The 20,716-nt window shown below is 44.6% G+C and overlaps 1 protein-coding gene across 1 annotated transcript in view; it reads right to left on the reverse strand.

The window, feature by feature from the left end:
• The window catches only part of ZFTA (zinc finger translocation associated), a 130,520-nt gene extending 118,352 nt beyond the window's left edge, over positions 1-12,168 (reverse strand). Inside the window, exon 1 of the mRNA XM_078660455.1 lies at positions 11,851-12,168. Coding sequence (XP_078516581.1) covers positions 11,851-11,902 — 52 coding nt within the window. The 5' untranslated portion in view covers positions 11,903-12,168. The remainder of the gene's footprint in view (positions 1-11,850) is intronic.
• Positions 12,169-20,716: the final 8,548 nt, after the last annotated feature.

The following is a 20,716-nucleotide window of genomic DNA, read 5'->3' on the forward strand; positions in this document are numbered from 1 at the left end:
CATGATGCACTGGGCCAGGGACAGACTAATTTGCATACAGCCAGGTTCTGAAACTGGGATGGTGCAATGAGCTAAAAAACGGTGTTGGATCTAGCCCTGATCTCTTGACTGGGTGAGAGTACTCTGCTTAATTCAGAGACTCTGTCCATCACCACCCCTTGTTGTAAATAATTTTGTCCACCCTAAGCGTGGAAGGGTATACTCAGATGTGAGTCCCTTGCTCATTGCACCATCAGGATTCAAGCAAGCCGGGCCGAAGACGCCTGCAATGGCAGAAACCGGTCCCCGGAAGCTTGTTTCCTTCCCAGTGTAAGAATTGGCTTTTGTAGTCTGGTCTGCCCTGTTCCCATGATGCACTGGGCCAGGGACAGACTAATTTGCATACAGCCAGGTTCTGAAACAAGGATGGTGCAATGAGCTAAAAAACGGTGTTGGATCTAGCCCTGATCTCTTGACTGGGTGAGAGTACTCTGCTTAATTCAGAGACTCTGTCCATCACCACCCCTTGTTGTAAATAATTTTGTCCACCCTAAGCGTGGAAGGGTATACTCAGATGTGAGTCCCTTGCTCATTGCACCATCAGGATTCAAGCAAGCCGGGCCGAAGACGCCTGCAATGGCAGAAACCGGTCCCCGGAAGCTTGTTTCCTTCCCAGTGTAAGAATTGGCTTTTGTAGTCTGGTCTGCCCTGTTCCCATGATGCACTGGGCCAGGGACAGACTAATTTGCATACAGCCAGGTTCTGAAACTGGGATGGTGCAATGAGCTAAAAAACGGTGTTGGATCTAGCCCTGATCTCTTGACTGGGTGAGAGTACTCTGCTTAATTCAGAGACTCTGTCCATCACCACCCCTTGTTGTAAATAATTTTGTCCACCCTAAGCGTGGAAGGGTATACTCAGATGTGAGTCCCTTGCTCATTGCACCATCAGGATTCAAGCAAGCCGGGCCGAAGACGCCTGCAATGGCAGAAACCGGTCCCCGGAAGCTTGTTTCCTTCCCAGTGTAAGAATTGGCTTTTGTAGTCTGGTCTGCCCTGTTCCCATGATGCACTGGGCCAGGGACAGACTAATTTGCATACAGCCAGGTTCTGAAACTGGGATGGTGCAATGAGCTAAAAAACGGTGTTGGATCTAGCCCTGATCTCTTGACTGGGTGAGAGTACTCTGCTTAATTCAGAGACTCTGTCCATCACCACCCCTTGTTGTAAATAATTTTGTCCACCCTAAGCGTGGAAGGGTATATTCAGATGTGAGTCCCTTGCTCATTGCACCATCAGGATTCAAGCAAGCCGGGCCGAAGACGCCTGCAATGGCAGAAACCGGTCCCCGGAAGCTTGTTTCCTTCCCAGTGTAAGAATTGGCTTTTGTAGTCTGGTCTGCCCTGTTCCCATGATGCACTGGGCCAGGGACAGACTAATTTGCATACAGCCAGGTTCTGAAACTGGGATGGTGCAATGAGCTAAAAAACGGTGTTGGATCTAGCCCTGATCTCTTGACTGGGTGAGAGTACTCTGCTTAATTCAGAGACTCTGTCCATCACCACCCCTTGTTCTAGATAGAAATGGAGCAGGACCCATTTTAAATCACATTACCGAACAGGAATGGTATTCCCATTTTTTAAAATTGTATTGTGAGGATAGCTTGGATAGCTCGATATTACCATCAGTTACTATCCCCGAAAGCATGCCTTGTGAATATTTGATCCCCAACACAGATTTATTTTCCCAGAGTGAAGTATTAGATGCCATTTCTAAATTACTGCCCCTGGAAGGCCCCAGGCCAAGATGGTCTTCCAGGGGATATGTTAAAGTATGAACCAAATGCGTAGGCTAAGTATATATCCTGTCTGATGAATCTGATTCAGTCTGGTCACTCTGTTCCTGACTCCTGGAAAGGTGCTGAGGTGATAACCATTTATAAAAAGGGTGAAAGGGATGACCCCGCCAATTATAGACCGATAAGTCTGATAGACACTATTCAGAAGGTGGTTGGAAGGGTGATCATAAATCGTACAGAGTCTTGGCTTGTGGACAAAGGCATTTTGTCCCACTTTCAGGCCGGGTTTAGATGCAATATAGGTGCAATAGACCAGGTCTTTAGATTTTGTGCAGTCTGTTGGAAGTCAGTGTTAATTACTAAGGGCAGTCTATACCTGGCTTTCATAGACTTGAAGACAGCATTTGACGTCATTCCACGGGCTAAGCTCTGGTCGGTCTTATCCGATATGGGTTTCCCTAGTTACCTCCTACAACTTATTATTAAACTCCATGAGGGGAATTATGCTAGGATTCGCTGGGGAACCCAGGGCCAACTGACTGAAAAGATCCCGGTAAATAGGGGAGTGAGACAAGGGTGTGTGATGGCTCCAACTCTGTTCTCCCTCTTTATCAATGGGGTGGTAGACCATTTGAGGGAGGACCCTGCTGATGCCCCCGTCCTTGCAGGAGAGAAAACACCCACTCTCCTCTTTGCCGATGACACCCTTCTCATGTCAAAATCCCCCATGGGTTTGCAAAAACTGCTCGATCGTTTTTGCAAAGTTAGGGGGTTGTCAATAAATACTTCGAAAACAAAGTTGATGGTGCTGACTGCGAAAAAGAAACACAGGAGGGTAAACCTCTTGTTGAATGGCACTTCGCTGGAGGTGGTAGAAGAATTTGATTACCTCGGAGTGAGACTTTGTAATAATCTGAGATGGTCTGCCCATATCGCCAAAATGGTTTTAAATCTCAAAAGGGTTTCAGGAGTAATTTTTAAGAATCAGCGACGATCCATTAGTAGACCCATAGCTCCTACCCTGGCAGTTTATGAAGGGAAAGCACTGGCAGCGGCAGTATATGGTTCAGAACTTTGGGGGGCGGAAAATATAAAAGCTTTAGTAGTGGCGGAAAATAAATTTATTAGAGATATGGTTTCGCTACCCTTATCGTCCCCCTTGAAACCTTTATTTTTAGACCTGGGTAAAAAATCAATTTCTGATCTGGTGCAAATTCGCCCCTTGTTATTTTGGGTTCGTCTTAGAAGGACCCCTGAACTTTTTAACTATGCCCAGGTTTTGGATGAGCTGATTAGTTTGAATGTAGCCAATAAAATTAAATGGCTCAACAATTTAAAGAGGCTGGTGATATCTATAGGTCTGGAGGAGAGCTGGATTTCACAAATGCCACCTTCGAAACCAATTGTTAAAAAACTCTACTGGGATTGGGTTGTTGCAAAAGAACTCAGGAATCCAAATTGGGGTCATTTAACTAGTGCCTTCCTTGACCATAAGCCTCTTAGAAAGTTAGAGCCTTTCATGGATTTCATCCAGGTCCCTCGCGATAGAACATTGTTTTTGAAATTCAGATATGGTATTTTACCCCTTAACTCATTCAAAGAAGGTTGGAAAGTATATAGAGGAACAGAGCTAAAATGTCCAGGTTGTTCCTGCCCGAAAGAATCAATGGGCCACTTCCTATTTGCATGTGTAGCTTACAAACAACCGAGAGAAAGATGGTTGAAACCTGTTTGTAGGAATTTAGGGGTGAGGGACCATAAAATAGCCATGCGTATCATTCTAACTAATGTCACTTCAATGCATATGGTTTGTGGGGTGGCCAAATATGTGGCGAATGCTTGGTTCATCAGGTCAAAACTTTTACCCGATGTCTGAAATGTTACATGTATAGTTATTTTTGTTCAATGTATACGGGTTGGAATATGTTAATGTATTTCGGATACTGTATAATTGTACTTTTATGAAATTTGTTTCGAATAAAGTATATATTGTTTGATATGGTGTTTTATACCTATATAAGGGCATGAATCGGGAAAATTACAATAGGGTCCTAAAATGGTACACAACACTACATTGGTCAGATATTGTGAGACCTGTATGGCTTCTCTCAATGAGACAATATACACTAGCCACAGCCTTAGTCTTTTTTGGTTTTGCAGAACATTGCCTAGCGAAATGACCAGCTTTGCCACAATAAAGACATAGGTTTAATTTGAGGTGACGTACCTTTTCCACATTCGAAATTGGACCCCTTATACCTCCTATTTGCTTAGGTTTAGTATCAAGAGTCTCACTGTCTGACTCCTTCTCGGTTTTGAGAACAATTACTCTGGTGTCACTGCGAGATCGGTCACTCTTTCACTCGCGCAATCGGTGATCTAGCTTAACCACAAGATCAATAAAATCTGCACAATAACCGGGCAGATCAACAAAAGGGGATCAATTGTTTCTATTAAAGAAACTGCCCACTTAGCAGATACACCTCCCAAATAAGAGATTACAAAAGCTACTTTAGCAGCGTCATTGGGGAAAGCCTGGGGTTTACATAGGAAATTAAATTGGCATTGACTCAAAGGCTGCAAATATAGTACTTTGAGATACACCTGGACATCACGGGTAGCGGTTGTTGTTTATTTGGTGATCGGGGCACCTTTTTGCATCGTTTTTATTTAGAAACATGCCACAGGTACAATACTACACAATTTTTGAAAGGATTCATAATATTTCAGTTACCACATCCGAGTTAGTTCACTTCATCAACAATTATATTACAGCCGGGTACTATTTTATTTCTTACAGATTTTATAGCGATAGAGAATAGTACCTCCTGATTGTCACGCATCATATACATGTGGAAGAGTATTCATAAGGTGAGACACTATCATATTATCCTGTATTGCTTAATGAGGCTGTGCTCTAATTAGTACGGGTGAACAGCCTTTACAACAAAACTTTTACAACGCACTACCATTACGACGCAACTTTTACAACGCAAACTATTACAACGCATTGCTCTGGGGGGCGCTCTAGGATAGGGAATAGGTTCATTTACTATCCCTAGTGTCCACGGGGACTGGAGTTGGAATAGTAAATTAAACTATTCACTATCCAGCGCCCAAAAGCACTATGCGTTGTAATGGACTGTGTTGTAATACTTACGTTGTAAAGGCATGCGATGTAAATGCATGCGTTGTAACGTCATACATCCAATAGTACGGTCCTTATGTGTTTATACGCGGTGTTTCGGGATCATTGTCACAGCGTGATTTGTTGCAATTGGACCAGCTTTTTGATATTGTGGTAGGGTGAGAATGACACTTGATCAGATGGTTCTATTTTGGCAGACCGTTAATTAATAAGATATAAGCAATTTTTTCTGAAATTCATTTACTCTTGTGTTGTATTTATTTGGATGACGCCAAATTAACTTATTGTCATCCTATAACTGATCGTTTGAGCCCTGTTGCCTCTCTTGCTAGGTCATGGGAATTCCCAGCATACCCCAAAAAATGTTTGCAGATTTTTCTTATCACTAGGTCAGTCATTACGATCATTTATAGGATTATTTTTAATTTATATCTGCTTACAGTGCATTCTTAAAGCTGCAGAAATTGCACCTCGCATCCACATTTGCGGTTACTACCATCAGTTCTCTGGTTCATCATAACATCTGAATATTTGGTGAGTGGTTACCTTTTAAGAATTAAACGGATGGTTGCCCATGATACATATTATTGTTTCATATTAGTTGATAGGATCAATATATTATGTCATAATAAGACTAATTCCCTGTATTTGACCATGAGGGTAGGACTCTGTTCGTATTAACCTAGCTACTGGTAGCATGTCCTTGTATTACATCTGGTCTTCTGTTAGTATTGCTCTGGTGTGGACCATTTTGTCGGCTTAGAAATTTTCTAAATCTTCCATCCTTCTCGTTTTTTCCTTGTCTTCTCTTTGATTAACTTCTATTCATAAATGTACCCATTATCCCTCGCACTTGGCTTGTAAAAAATGTTTTTTATATGTATATATTCATGTATTATGTGAGCACTGCACACATGTATTGCTTATATATGTGTTTCAGGTGGTGAGGATGTACATACGGTTTTTTGATTGTCACAATATGATCATGTCCTTGTTGTGTCTTCCATTCTATGTTGTAGATATTTTGTTCATGTCACATTGTAATTGTTGCACTTTTTGTGTGTGTACCTTGTGGTTTTTTATGATCGTTTTCAGCCCTGACGAAGTTACGGAAAGTAACTAAACGCGTTGGCTGTCTGTTTTATCTGGTATAATTACCAAAATAAAGAAGAAAACTGTTTGGATTAAAAACATCGTCTCTGTGATTTCAATGAGTGTGCCTTCCGCCTTTTGATGAAAAAAATAAATAAAAAATATAGTACTGTCGCATGAAATATTCTGGAGCTTCTAAGAGCATGGGGTTAGATGTAATGACAGATATGTGCAGATTCTGGTCAGTGGTTGTAAACACCCCTCTCTGAAATGGTTCTCCGAACAAAGCTGGGTTAAAACTGCGCAACTATCCTTGGGTTTAGCATCCCTCCTTTTTATAAAATGTGTACTCTCTAGTTGCAACTCTTCTTTAAGTGTTGCATTTTCTTATTTTAACCTATTCAGATCTAGTTGCAACTGCTGCATTAACTTAGACAGATTGTTAGCGTCATTGAGATCCCCTGATAAGGCATGTGCTAGGTAATCCGTGAATATTTGGTCTTGATTGGTCATGACGCCGCCCGAAAGGAATGTTAGGCGTGTAGCTTAGCCTGCTTTCATAAGCAAACTATCTGGATTACAGAGGATTACAATGGGACGGCGATGAAAGTTCCCGAATGCTCCAGAGACTTGCCCTCAGTTTACAGGAGGAAACACTGCTTCAGTGGCAAATCCCAGGGGGAAGGGGGTTGGGATGGAGAGAGCACTTACAGTCAAAGCTGCTGTGGCTCGTCCACTCAACAGCAACACTGCAGCAGGCATTCACACCAGTCTGATGAATGGTACCGGCAGATATGGTACCTTTAGACTTGCTGTTGATTTGTTTTCATTTACATTGTCTGTAGAGGCTCCGTTATCAAAATGTACACAACGGTAGGGAGTACGATTTCAGCATCAAACCCACAACCAAATTTGGATGGGATAAACTTCACCCAAGTCTGCTCTGGCAAAGTCCTGAACAAAAACGCAGGTTATCTTTGTTTGAAGCACGATGTTGCGAATAAGCTCAGCGCATACTAAAATCAAGTCCGATAATGCATCTCTCCTTTTCTTCTTGTTCTTTTTCTATCCAGGTGCGAGACTAATGTGATACGTTCTTTGCAGTGAGGTAAAAGAGAGAGGATCAAGGGACCTGGCAAAACAGAGTCCTGGAAGCTGGGAAACAGATAAGTAGCAGGCGAAGAGGCTAGGCGAAGGAGCAGTGTGGATGGTCTTTAAATAAGACTGCTTTAGAACGTTCATAAAGCTCACATTCTAACTGTTTCTAACAAGGAATATGTGCAGATACCAGGACATGTAGAGCTGTAACAACTCAGCGCTATAACTCAGTGCCTTAACCCATCAGACATTCAATTGAACTGCAAGCTGTTAAAAGTTATTAAAGCATTATGAATCTGCCTGAAAAAGCACATAAATTTAACTGACAATATAATCAAATTTTTTAGTATCTGAATTGTAATTTTAACTCTCATGGAAAGAAATCAAATGGGTTTTTGACAATTTTTTAAAAATAAAGTTTTTATGCAACATTGTTACGGTTTTAATTAACCAAACAAAGATTTCCAAATAAAAAAAGAGAGATATTTAACTTGATGAGGCCGCCTTCTAGAAGGTGCTTTAGAATGTTCACAAAGGTTGCATTCTGATTGGTTATAGCAAGGAAAAGGTGGTGGATGATTAATTTGATGAGGCTGTCTTCTGGAAGGTGTTCTAGAATGTTCACAAAGCTCCTATTCTAATTGCTTACAGCAAGGAAAAGGTGCAAGGGACTCATTTGATGAGGGCTGTCTTCCAGAATGTTAATGTTGATGTTGCCTATGCCTGTTGCCTGATGCTTATTCTGGTGGATTTTCTGGATGTTTTCATAGCACCTGAAACATGACCTTGCATATGCATGATAAAACATTTGTAAAAGGTATTAAGCCTTTTGAAACAAACCAGGGAACACCAGCTGCAGCTAGCTATTAATAACAGCATGTAATATGGTCAAATGTCAGGGAACAAGACGTTTGTTCATTCATAAGTGGTGGGAGGAATGATATGAGTCATGCTAGTATATTGTGATAGTCAAGAGAGGTGAGCTGTGGCAGGAACCCTGACAACATATACATTAATTTAAATAAAATTAGGAACACATTATTTTATGTCTGTGTTATATATGGATTATTGGGTAGGTGTATATATATATATATATATATATAAATTATTTTATTTTATTTTTTTATTTTATAGGCCCCGATGAAGTTCTTTCATTGGGACGTAAAGAGTTGGCAGGGTCTGTCAAAAATTGGCTTGCAAATAAAGAAATCTGAAAATTCCATACATTTGGAGAACAACTTTTTCAGCAGAAATTCATGACCATCTGATTACAGCTCTTGCTCAATGGACATTTGCAGAAATCATGTAACAACTATTGTCCTCCCCTATACATAAGGGCCAATTACGATGGTTGCGAGACCGCCACCAACACCCCGCCGGTGGCTGCCTTACCGCCTACGCAAGAAAGTTCCCAGCCTCCCATATTACAATGGCGGGCGGTTTGTTTGAGGCGAAGGGGCTGTATGCCCTACAATGGTGGCACTGTAGTGAGTTGTGGGGGGTACCTATGTTGTCCCACTACATATTCCTGCACCATGTGGAAGGCAGCGCATGGTGCCTGTCACGTAGTGCAGTGATATGTAAAGTATCCCAATTTTGCATTGCGGTGTGTGCTGCAGCCAGCAGCACCCGCCGCAATGCAAAATATAGGCATTGGGACCGCCGTGGTAGCGGTCGCATTGTAATGCCTCTGCCGGGACCACCGACATCTGACGGGCGGTCCCGTTTACGACAGGGTGGCGGGCCATCCTAATCAGCCCCACTGTTCTCTTTTTAGGTCAAAGACTACCAGACAGTGGTTGCAAAGACATGATGGAGACATTCTGAAAGCTTCCCTGGGGATGCATTCCACCCATTGCTTACTATTGGCTTTGTGTTTTGTATCGCAATTTGCTATCTTTCGATTGGCTGGCTTTATTTGTTTTAGGCTGTCCAGCAGAACTTTGTCCCACTAGTGGAGTATAGCCTGTCTACCTGCCTACCATCTCTCTGACTGGCTTCTTGTATTCTACTACGAGTGCTCCGTTTCTGGGAACTTTTTCTTTTTTGTGAGTCATTCCACGAGAACGAATATGTTTTCAGTTTTCTCTCTTATATGGTAGTTCAAGACAGTAAATGTGCTGTGTTTCTTTGAAAAGGTTTCTTGACTCCTATCTTTCTGCTCCACTGAATCTACTTATCTCTGCCACTATCAGTTCATCAATCTTGATGCCTGTGAGGATAAATGTTCTGTCTACAAATGTATATAGTTTGGTCAGTGCTCTTTACCAATGGCATAATTTAAACAATCCACTTCCTCAATTTAAGGCCCATGCCATAGGCATTGGAAGTACGGGGTTAGGTGGGGGATGCTGAAGCACTCAAACACAACCATGCTGGAGTTAAGAAGTGAATGAGCAATAAATAAGCTTTAGAAAATGTTGGTAATATCGGGTCACATTTGCTGTGCATTCAAAGACAAGGGTCAAATGTTAGGCTCTGTCTTCCAAAGGAGCTTGGTGTTCTCTGACTGCAAAGTGAAAGGATGTATGGGACAATCTTGCTGGGTACTGACATTCGTAAGGAAAGGCTGTAGGATGTTATTTCTTTCTAGCACACAAAAAAAGTTAAATTCCAGTGAACTAACTGTACAAATATTCAAGAATATATCATTAATAGAAAAGCACAAATAAACTAAATACTTTTGTAATTCTGAAGCATAGTTGAAATTCTTTTTTTAAATACAATCAAAACAAAATCAATATACTAGGTTTTTCCAATTTTCACACACTATAGTTTGTGTGCGGAATAGTTTTATTAATAGCCTGTGCAAATGCAATGGTCATTTCAGTGGAAAATGTGTTTTATGTAACAGACTGTGTGCTACCACATCTTCCATTAGTAATATATTTGCGACAGTGTGCTCCAAAATGTACCACCAGCTACATACTACATCCTTACCACTCTAATACTGAATACATTTGTTACACTTATTTGTGTGACACATGTAGTTTGCAGTTTGACTTCAGTGGTATAACAGGAATGGCAGCAGCCCACCTCTGATAATTGTTCCAGCACCACAAGCGCATGCCAATTACGAAATGTCAATCGCACATGAGCCCTTGTTGGTATATTTCTTTTCAACTATCCTGCAGATAATGTAGGAAACAGCACACTGCAAATTTCATATAATTTGTTCATATATCTGCTGCGCATTTCTCAGCTTCTACTTTCTTATTAAGTCCTGGAAAAGACTAGTCTTCATCAATGAAGCATATGTACAAATTACTGTATTACTATCTGTAATTTACATCTTGACCAAACATAATTACGGATGATAATGGGACCTACTGAAAACAGTGCAGGGAAACATTAAGAAAACTTTCCACAAGAATCTAAAAATACACTATGATATAATCAAAAGCAATAAAAAGAACTGTGTGCAGACATTGGAAACAATTAGATTAAACACCCAAAATTCTCCTTTTACCAACAACACTTAGAGTGCAAGTGTCAGTAAAGCAGGGGGTCTGTGTCAGTGAGTTTTTATAGCACCTGCTATCTTTAACTGAGGCTGTTTCTAAGTATTCCTAATGTTTACAGACAATAGACTAACTGAATAAGGAGGTTGTGAGGCCTAAGCTTTCATTTCATTCCAGCTCAGTAATCAAGCTACACACTTGACTCACTAAAGGTAGCGACAGCAAGCAGAGTTGGCCCACCCCAGGGCGAGTAAGATGGATAACTAAGAGATGGCGTAGCACAGTACTGTCCAATCTGCATCTCTTCTAGAAACTAGGGGCATAACTTAGAGAGCAGTATGGAATGAGACCCTCAAAATAAATCTACGACTCCACACCATGTACATGCTTTGCTTCACCTACACCCACCTTACATCTACCTTCTCCCTGATTCCCACCCTGCTGGTATCAATACAGCACCAGGCCACACCACAGACCGTACTTTTTGGCCCCTTGGAAAATGCTTTCGGGTATCCATGCTGCACAACATAACTAAAAACCATTGCGATATCCAATAGGTCACAAAAGCGAGACCTTGGAAAGCCAACTGGTCACAAAGGCGAGATCTATTGGCTTTGCCAATGCTTGTTTAGTTTTGACAGAGCCCGGCCCTGGCTGGTCTGAGCGCACTTCCTCTCTTCTGAACAGGTCTCCTGATCATTTCGCCTGCCCCTCGCAGCAGAATCTCTAAACTTGACCTCGTACGGCCTGTCCCTCACAAATGAATCCTTAAACATGTCCCCTGATCGCCTTCCCCCTCAGACCCGAAACTCTAAAACCCGTTCTTCGCCACTGATCCAGTTTTCTTTTTTATGACCCTCAAACTGAGCGCCGTTACGAAAATTATCTCTCAACCTTGTAAATTTAAAGCTTTAGTGTTATTTGTATTTTTAAAGGTACCACACAAATAATTCGTACCTCGGGAAACCTGACCCAAAAACGAGATGGTCGCTGCCCTTACTCATCACCAGAGCACGCCTGCCCCTCTCTATAATAAACACCATCGCCTATCTATCTGCCCGTTTCACGAACGCCCTCCATCCTCCCATCTCAGCTCATGCAACCCGGCCTCTGCTCCTCCCCGTCCGTCTTGTTTGTCTGTCTGTCCCCGTGAGCCACCTCTACTACTAGCCGCTAGATGGCGCGTGCTGCTCTCTGCCGGGCCCCGAGCCTTGCGCATTAAACATGCCGCACCGCTGGCCCTGCGTCCGCCACGGGCCCCCGCTCCTCACTCACCCGCCGCGCGCTGCTCTTCCCGCCTCGCGGGGCTGTGGACCGGGGAAGCCATGCTCGCTCAGCCCGGCTCTCTGTCCGGGAGGTGGGGGGTCCCCCACCCCGGTAGGTGGCTCCTCCACGGGGCCTCCGCCGCAGCTCGGGGCCTCGGGCCCGGCGTCTCCCCGAATCCAGCTGCCCTCCCGGGCCCCGGCGTTAGATTTCGGTGGCGGCTGGGCGCGGTCCTGGTGGCGGAGCGGGCCCGGAGGGGCTCCAATTGTGGCCCGCGGTGAGGCAGGGTCCGCGCGCTAGCTGCAGTACGAGAAGATGGAGGAGGGCCCTGCACACACTGGGGGCAAGGAGGGGCCACTGCGGGCCTGCGAGGGGGAGGAGCCGAGGAGGGGAGAGAACGGAGAGGCCCCTGACCCGGGGAGGGGCCGGGGATGAGGAGAGGCCCCAGGGGCCGGGGGCAGGCTCAGAACCGCAGCGGGGTGGAAAGGGAGGGCCCCTGTCGAGGCGAGCGCGTGAAGGAGCCCTCAGGGGCCTGAGGCGGAGCTACAGCAGCGCAGGGCGAGGGGACGTGAAAATATACATTTATCTTATAGACGTATATATCGCGCCTCGGGTCCTTAATAAGGCGCACCGGCTCAAGGAGCAGTATAATGAATTTAATAGATGCCTACATCCGTATGCCCACTCGATTGTGCTGAACATAATACATGAGAGAAGCCACCGCTTCACACACAAGGAGGTTTTACAAAATGCGCGCACACGAACGCAGGGCCAAGTGGATAATTCTTCGACAGCGTCCATGTCCTTAAAATACTGAATTCAACATAAATAGATCATGTTTGATGTGCAGGTGATGTCTGTAAGACTTCGTGGGCCTCACCTGGGGGTTGCAGACTCGACACGAGGATGTAGTAATAATGAAATGCAAAGTAATATAAAATTGAATCTAATAGTATTATATAACATTCCCTCGTTTAAGAGGAGCATAAGGACTTAAGTATTCGGCGGCCTTTTATACAGAATAAAATACAAATAAATGACGGGTTTTGCGTACAAGGTTTGTATAGAACACATCTAATGTCCGATGCAGTAGTTTCAACAGTACCTTAAAATATCACATAAAAAAACGAAAATGTTTTTATTTATTGGCTTTAGTATCGCGCCCTTGTATACACAATAACGCTTCAGAGCGCATATACATTTAGACGGGGATTGGGAGTTAGGTTTGAGTATGTGGAATAGTTTGTAGGGATTATAAAATGGCATCAAAGCCATTTGGACAGGGATGTGCTGGAAAAGTGACAGGTACGTGTGTGAAGCCAAACAATGAACTAACGTACACCCCCGAAGAACTAATCAACACGGCAATGTCCATCAGTACAAACATACATGAATGTAATGCTCTACATACAACCATAACGGGTTTTACCTAACTGGTTACATCCTGCCGTTGTAACAAGTATATGCAATGCAATAGGTCTCGCATTAGGAAAGTTTGAGCTATTGGTATTGTAAATGACAAATTTTGTTTTCATGTGTTGGTTTTGAAAATAGCTAAATTAATAGCTTTGTCATTTACAATGCCAATAGTTTTAACTTTTGCAAATGTGACACCTATAGCATTTGTAATACAATATGTGTTGTATTTACGTGACTTAGATGTATTGATATTACAAATAACAATGGCATTTATTTTTAGGTCTCGCCTGTCGATGCGCATGCGCATCGAGCTTGCGAGCCTATTGCGGCTTAAACAACCTTTAACTAGCAAGCAAGGAATCGTGGCGATTCCTTGCAGTGCCCGTGACTTTTAAGCTCAATGCGCATGTGCATTGAGCTTAAAAGCGCGTGCACATCAGTTCCCTCAGCCGCAATCGCCGTCTGTTCCCTCAGCCGCATTCCTCCGACACCTTTTGAAGTGAAGCTTAGCTTCACTTCAAAGGCCCCGGCTTCTTCACACCCACATGCCGCTCTCCCCGCTCCGCCCCCTTCCCTGCCCGCCGTGTGCATTTCTCCTACACCCCCTCCCCACAGCAATGCCCTCCGTCTGTTTTACAATTTGAAGAGGTAATCGGAGTGCCTCCTCACATTTCACTTCACTGCCTTCCAACCTCATGGTTGAAACTTTAGTCACCATCTCCTGTTTGTCGTACCCCAAGCAGCGGTGCCCGCACTACAAATCCTTCTGTTATGCCACATCTCTCAGCTTACAGATTCCTTCGCTCTTTCTTTTACTCTCCACGTTTCTGCCTCTTTCACTCTCTCTTCCAACTCTCTCCCCCCTCTCCATTTACTTACACAAATCTCGCAGATACCCCAAGCAGCAGTGCCCGCACTACCAATCCTTCTGTTATGCCACATCTCTCAGCTTACAGATTCCTTCGCTCTTTCTTTTACTCTCCACGTTTCTGCCTCTTTCACTCTCTCGTCCAACTCTCTCCCCCCTCTCCATTTACTTACACAAATCTCGCAGATACCCCACGCAGCAGTGCCCGCACTACCAATCCTTCTGTTATGCCACATCTCTCAGCTTACAGATTCTCACTTTCTTTTCCTCTCAACGTTTCTGCCTCTTTCACTCTCTCTTCCAACTCTCTCCCCCCTCTCCATTTACTTACACAAATCTCGCAGATACCCCAAGCAGCAGTGCCCGCACTACCAATCCTTCTGTTATGCCACATCTCTCAGCTTACATATTCCTTCGCTCTTTCTTTTACTCTCCACGTTTCTGCCTCTTTCACCCTCTCGTCCAACTCTCTCCCCCCTCTCCATTTACTTACACAAATCTCGCAGATACCCCACGCAGCAGTGCCCGCACTACCAATCCTTCTGTTATGCCACATCTCTCAGCTTACAGATTCGCACTTTCTTTTCCTCTCAACGTTTCTGCCTCTTTCACTCTCTCTTCCAACTCTCTCCCCCCTCTCCATTTACTTACACAAATCTCGCAGATACCCCAAGCAGCAGTGCCCGCACTACCAATCCTTCTGTTATGCCACATCTCTCAGCTTACAGATTCCTTCGCTCTTTCTTTTACTCTCCACGTTTCTGCCTCTTTCACTCTCTCTTCCAACTCTCTCCCCCCTCTCAATTTACTTACACAAATCTCGCAGATACCCCAAGCAGCAGTGCCCGCACTACCAATCCTTCTGTTATGCCACATCTCTCAGCTTACATATTCCTTCGCTCTTTCTTTTACTCTCCACGTTTCTGCCTCTTTCACTCTCTCTTCCAACTCTCTCCCCCCTCTCCATTTACTTACACAAATCTCGCAGATACCCCAAGCAGCAGTGCCCGCACTACCAATCCTTCTGTTATGCCACATCTCTCAGCTTACAGATTCGCACTTTCTTTTCCTCTCAACGATTCTGCCTCTTTCACTCTCTCTTACAACTCTCTCCCCCCTCTCCATTTACTTACACAAATCTCGCAGATACCCCAAGCAGCAGTGCCCGCACTACCAATCCTTCTGTTATGCCACATCTCTCAGTTTACAGATTCCTTCGCACTTTCATTTACTCACCACGTTTCTGCCTCTTTCACTCTCTCTTCCAACTCTCTCCCCCCTCTCCATTTACTTACACAAATCTCGCAGATACCCCAAGCAGCAGTGCCCGCACTACCAATCCTTCTGTTATGCCACATCTCGCAGCTTAGATTCCTTCGCTCTTTCTTTTACTCTCCACGTTTCTGCCTCTTTCACTCTCTCTTCCAACTCTCTCCCCCCTCTCCATTTACTTACACAAATCTCGCAGATACCCCAAGCAGCAGTGCCCGCACTACCAATCCTTCTGTTATGCCACATCTCTCAGCTTACATATTCCTTCGCTCTTTCTTTTACTCTCCACGTTTCTGCCTCTTTCACTCTCTCTTCCAACTCTCTCCCCCTCTCCATTTACTTACACAAATCTCGCAGAAACCCTAAGCAGCAGTGCCCGCACTACCAATCCTTCTGTTATGCCACATCTCTCAGCTTACATATTCCTTCGCTCTTTCTTTTACTCTCCACGTTTCTGCCTCTTTCACTCTCTTCCAACTCTCTCCCTCCTCTCCATTTACTTACACAGAGCAGGTACAGCACAGGCAGCAACAGTGCAAGCTTCCCTCACACACAGAGCAGGTACAGCACAGGCAGCAACAGTGCAAGCTTCCATCACACACGGAGCAGGTACAGCACAGGCAACAGCAGTGCAAGCTTCCCTTACACATGGAACAGGTACAGCACCCACAGCAGCAGTGCAAGCTTCCCTCACACACGGAGCAGGTACAGCACAGGCAGCAGCAGTGCAAGCTTCCCTCACACATAGATCAGGTACAGCACAGGCGGCAGCAGTGCAAGCTTCCCTTACACATGGAACAGGTACAGCACCGACAGCAGCAGTGCAAGCTTCCCTCACACACCGTCACACACCCTCAGCTTCACACACCCTCACTCACCCTCACACACACACACACACACACACACACATACAACAACAAAAGGAAGAAAAGAAATAAACTATCCTAATCCACACTCTAACTCCAAGATAGAAATCCTGAGTCCTAATTCACCCTAATAAACTAACAGCCTAATTCACCCTACAAATACACCCTCAATATACGCAACAGAAAGACATCCTAGAAAATAACAACCAAAGTAAAAATACGCGCAATGATGTTTATCAAGCTTCAGGTCACCAAACCAACAATTATTAGGACAAAATAACACCAACAAAAGAACGAAGAAATATCTGTCAGGATGCGAGGACGAGGATGTACAAACACAAAAGTAAAACAGCCTATTTTTAACTTGGGTAATAAACAAGCACTATTCATCCGGTAAATGGGACGGATTAAACACAATTGTCACGAGTTACACAAAAAGCCGTAGGCATATAACAATAGCAGTTCATCACACGGAATTACATCAAATATAAAAAACATATTACGCAACTTGGATTCAGCGCTAACATCATCAATAAACATTACATATGTCTCTTAGCTTCACAAAACAACTCGTAATACAATTAATACATTTGAAGTGTACAATATTCATGGCGAAAAGAGTACTTAGAAACTCAAAGAACAGCTCTTGTACGTCAAATAACAAACAACTGCTAATAATACATTACATAACACTTTGAGAAATTAAATACATTACATATCGAATAATAAAAACAAGACTTTAATTACATTACATAATCATTTCGAAATATTACAAACAAAAAAATACAATGTCAACATTATTAAAAATACACTCCTATTCATTCGTTAACTTAAACATACTATAGGTAGTAAATAAAAACAATTACTTACATATAAATTACATAAATAACTAAAATAATTACAATCGCTAACAAAATATGTCACTATTTATATAAATACACTCATAATTATTAACTAATTTATGCATACTATCAATACTACTTTAAATTAGATTAAAAAAACACGTCGAGGAAATCTCTTACCTATCATACGACGCACCAACAGCACACGAACAGGAACACGCCTTCCGCATCCGGCTATTCTCCATGTTCTGGAGAATTCCACCGATTACGTATGCAAATCGGAACGCGACGTCAAAAACGTAGCGCTCCGATTGGCTAAAAAAAATGTCAATCAAAAAAAAGACGTAACGGTAGGGAAAAGAAAAAAAAAAGTAGAACGCTAACCTGGTAAATGTAGGTAGCGTTAAGGTGGCGCTTTGCGTCAGACATTTTCATTAAAAAAAAAATGTTCAACCTCAACCCCTCACACTCAATCACCCTCAATCACCCTCAACACATCACCCTCACTCACCCTCACTCACCCTCAATCACCCTCACTCACCCTCACTCACCCTCACTCACCCTCACTCACCCTCACTCACCCTCACCCTCACTCACCCTCAATCACCCTCACTCACCCTCACTCACCCTCATTCGCCCTCACTCACCCTCACTCACCCTCACCCTCACTCACCCTCAACCCCTCACCCTCACCCTCCCTCAACCCCTCACCCTCACTCACCCTCAACCCCTCAGCCTCCCCCTCACTCACCCTCAACCCCTCACACTCAACACATCACTCACCCTCACTCTCACTCACCCTCAGTCACCCTCAATCACCCTCAACACCTCACCCTCACTCACCCTCAATCACCCTCACCCTCACTCACCCTCACTCACCCTCAACACCTCACCCTCAATCACCCTCACCCTCACTCACACTCAACCCCTCACCCTCACTCAGCCTCAACCCCTTACCCTCAATCACCCTCACCCTCACTCAGCCTCAACCCCTCACCCTCAACCCCTCATCCTCACTCACTCTCAACCCCTCACCCTCACTCACCCTCAACCCCTCACCCTCACTCACCCTCACTCAGCTTCATCCTCACTCACCCTCACTCACCCTCACTCACCCTCACTCAGCCTCACCCTCACTCACCCTCACTCACCCTCACTCACCCTCACCCACACTCACCCTCACCCTCACTCACCCTCAACGCCTCACCCTCACTCACTCTCAACCCCTCACCCTCACTCACCCTCAACACCTCATACTCACCCTCACTCACCCTCAACCGTTCCCCCTCAACCCCTCACTCACTCTCACTCTCACTCACCCTCACTTACCCTCACCCCCTCAGCCTCACCTTCACTCACCCTCACTTACCCTCAACCCCTCAGCCTCACCCTCACTCACCCTCAACCCCTCACCCTCACTCACCCACACTCACCCTCAACCCCTCACACTCACTAACCCTCACCCTCACTCACCCTCAACTCCTCACCCTCACTCACCCTCAACACCTCACCCTCACTCACCCTCACCCTCCCTCAACACCTCACCCTCAATCACCCTCACTCACACTCAACCCCTCACCCTCACTCACCCTCACCTTCACCCTCTCACCCTCAACCCCTCACCCTCACTCAATCCCTCAACCACCCTCAACCCCTCACCCTCACTCACCCTCACTCACCCTCACTCACACTCACCCTCACTCACCCCCACCCTCACTCACACTCACTCACCCTCACTCACCCTCACTCACAATCACCCTCACTCACCCTCAACACCTCACCCTCACTCACCCTAAACCCCTCACCCTCACTCACCCTCAACCCCTTACCCTCAATCACCCTCACCCTCACTCAGCCTCAACCCCTCACCCTCACTCACCCTCAACGCCTCACCATCACTCACCCTCAACCCCTCACCCTCACTCACCCTCCCTCACCCTCACTCACCCTCACTCACCCTCACCCTCACTCACCCTCACAACACATATTGTGTTACAATAGGTGTCACATTTGCAGAAGATAAAACTATCTAGAGATGTAGCATAACGACCAGAGCTGCCATAGAAGTCACGTAAATACTAAACATGTTGCATTCAAAATGCTATAGGTGTCACATTTGCAAACGTTATAACTATTGGCATTGTAAATGACAAAGCCATCAATATAGCAATTTTAACATCGCAAAAAAAAAAAAATTATGTCATTTACAAGACCAATAACTACAACTTTTCGAATGCGATACTTATTGCATTCCAACCCCACTCACACACGCAACGCCACTCACACACGCAACGCCACTCACACACGCAACGCCACTCACACACGCAACGTCACTCACACACGCAACGCCACTCACACACGCAACGCCACTCACACGCTACGCCACTCACACACGCTACGCCACTCACATACGCAACGCCACACACGCAACGCCACTCACACACGCAACGCCACTCACACACGCCACTCATCCACGCAACGCCACTCATCCACGCAACGCCACTCAGCCACGCAACGCCACTCATCCACGCAACGCCACTCATCCACGCAACGCCACTCTTCCATTTGCAAAAAGAAAAATGTCTAACTATTCTATTGCGAGACCTATTGCATTTCCAATGCTTGTTTAATAATTAATACTTAAATAAAAGTTATTGTAATTTATAATGGCAATAGCTTAAACTTTTGTAAATAACTTTTGTGAAGATTATGTTCAGTGCATTTTATTGTGACGAAAATCCAAGAACAGAAGTGAAATATTAACATCTTTTTGTGACATTTTTAATAAAGCTTGAAACATTGAGGGAACATATTTGAACCAGTTGTTGTTGAATGGTTACACAGATTGATGCTGTGGTGGTGCTGAGTGATGTTGTGGTGGCAACGAGTGATGCTGTGACGTTCAGTGATGCTGTGGTAGCGCATAGTGACTTTGTGGTGCCCCTGAGTGATGCTGTTGTTGTGCGATAGATAGATAGAGTGAGGGCGATAGATAGATGGAGTGAGGCGATAGATAGATGGAGTGAGGGCGATAGATAGATAGCGTGAGGGCGATAGATAGATAGCGTTAGGGTGATAGATAGATAGCGTGAGGGCGATAGATAGATAGATAGCGCGAGGGCGATAGATAGATAGATAGCGTGAGGGCGATAGATAGCGTGAGGGCGATAGATAGAGAGGGCGATAGAGTGAGGGCGATAGTAGATAGAGTGAGGGCGATAGATAGAATGAGGGCGATAGATATAGTGAGGGCGATAGATATAGTGAGGGCGATAGATGTGGTTGTGTGTGTGTGGTTATATGTGTGTTGTATGTGTGTGCGTGCATGGTTTTATGTATGTGAGTGAGGTTACAGAAGGATGTATGTGGAAGAGAGTAGCAGATCAGCATATTATAAGAGAACAGGGAGTTAAAGAAGGATGCATGTTGAAGAGATCAGCACAGGAGAAGAGAACAGGGAGTTAGAGAAGTAGGCGGTGGAAGGGAACAGCAGATCAGCACGGGAGAAGAGAACAGGGTTTTGGAGAAGGGGCGGGGTGGAAGAGAGCAGCAGATCAGGATGGGAGACCAGAACAGGGAGTTAAAGAAGGAGGCGGGTGGTAGAGAGCAGA

This window comes from Lissotriton helveticus, chromosome 9 (genome assembly GCF_964261635.1).
Source record: "Lissotriton helveticus chromosome 9, aLisHel1.1, whole genome shotgun sequence".
Classification (NCBI taxonomy): Eukaryota; Metazoa; Chordata; class Amphibia; order Caudata; family Salamandridae; genus Lissotriton; species Lissotriton helveticus.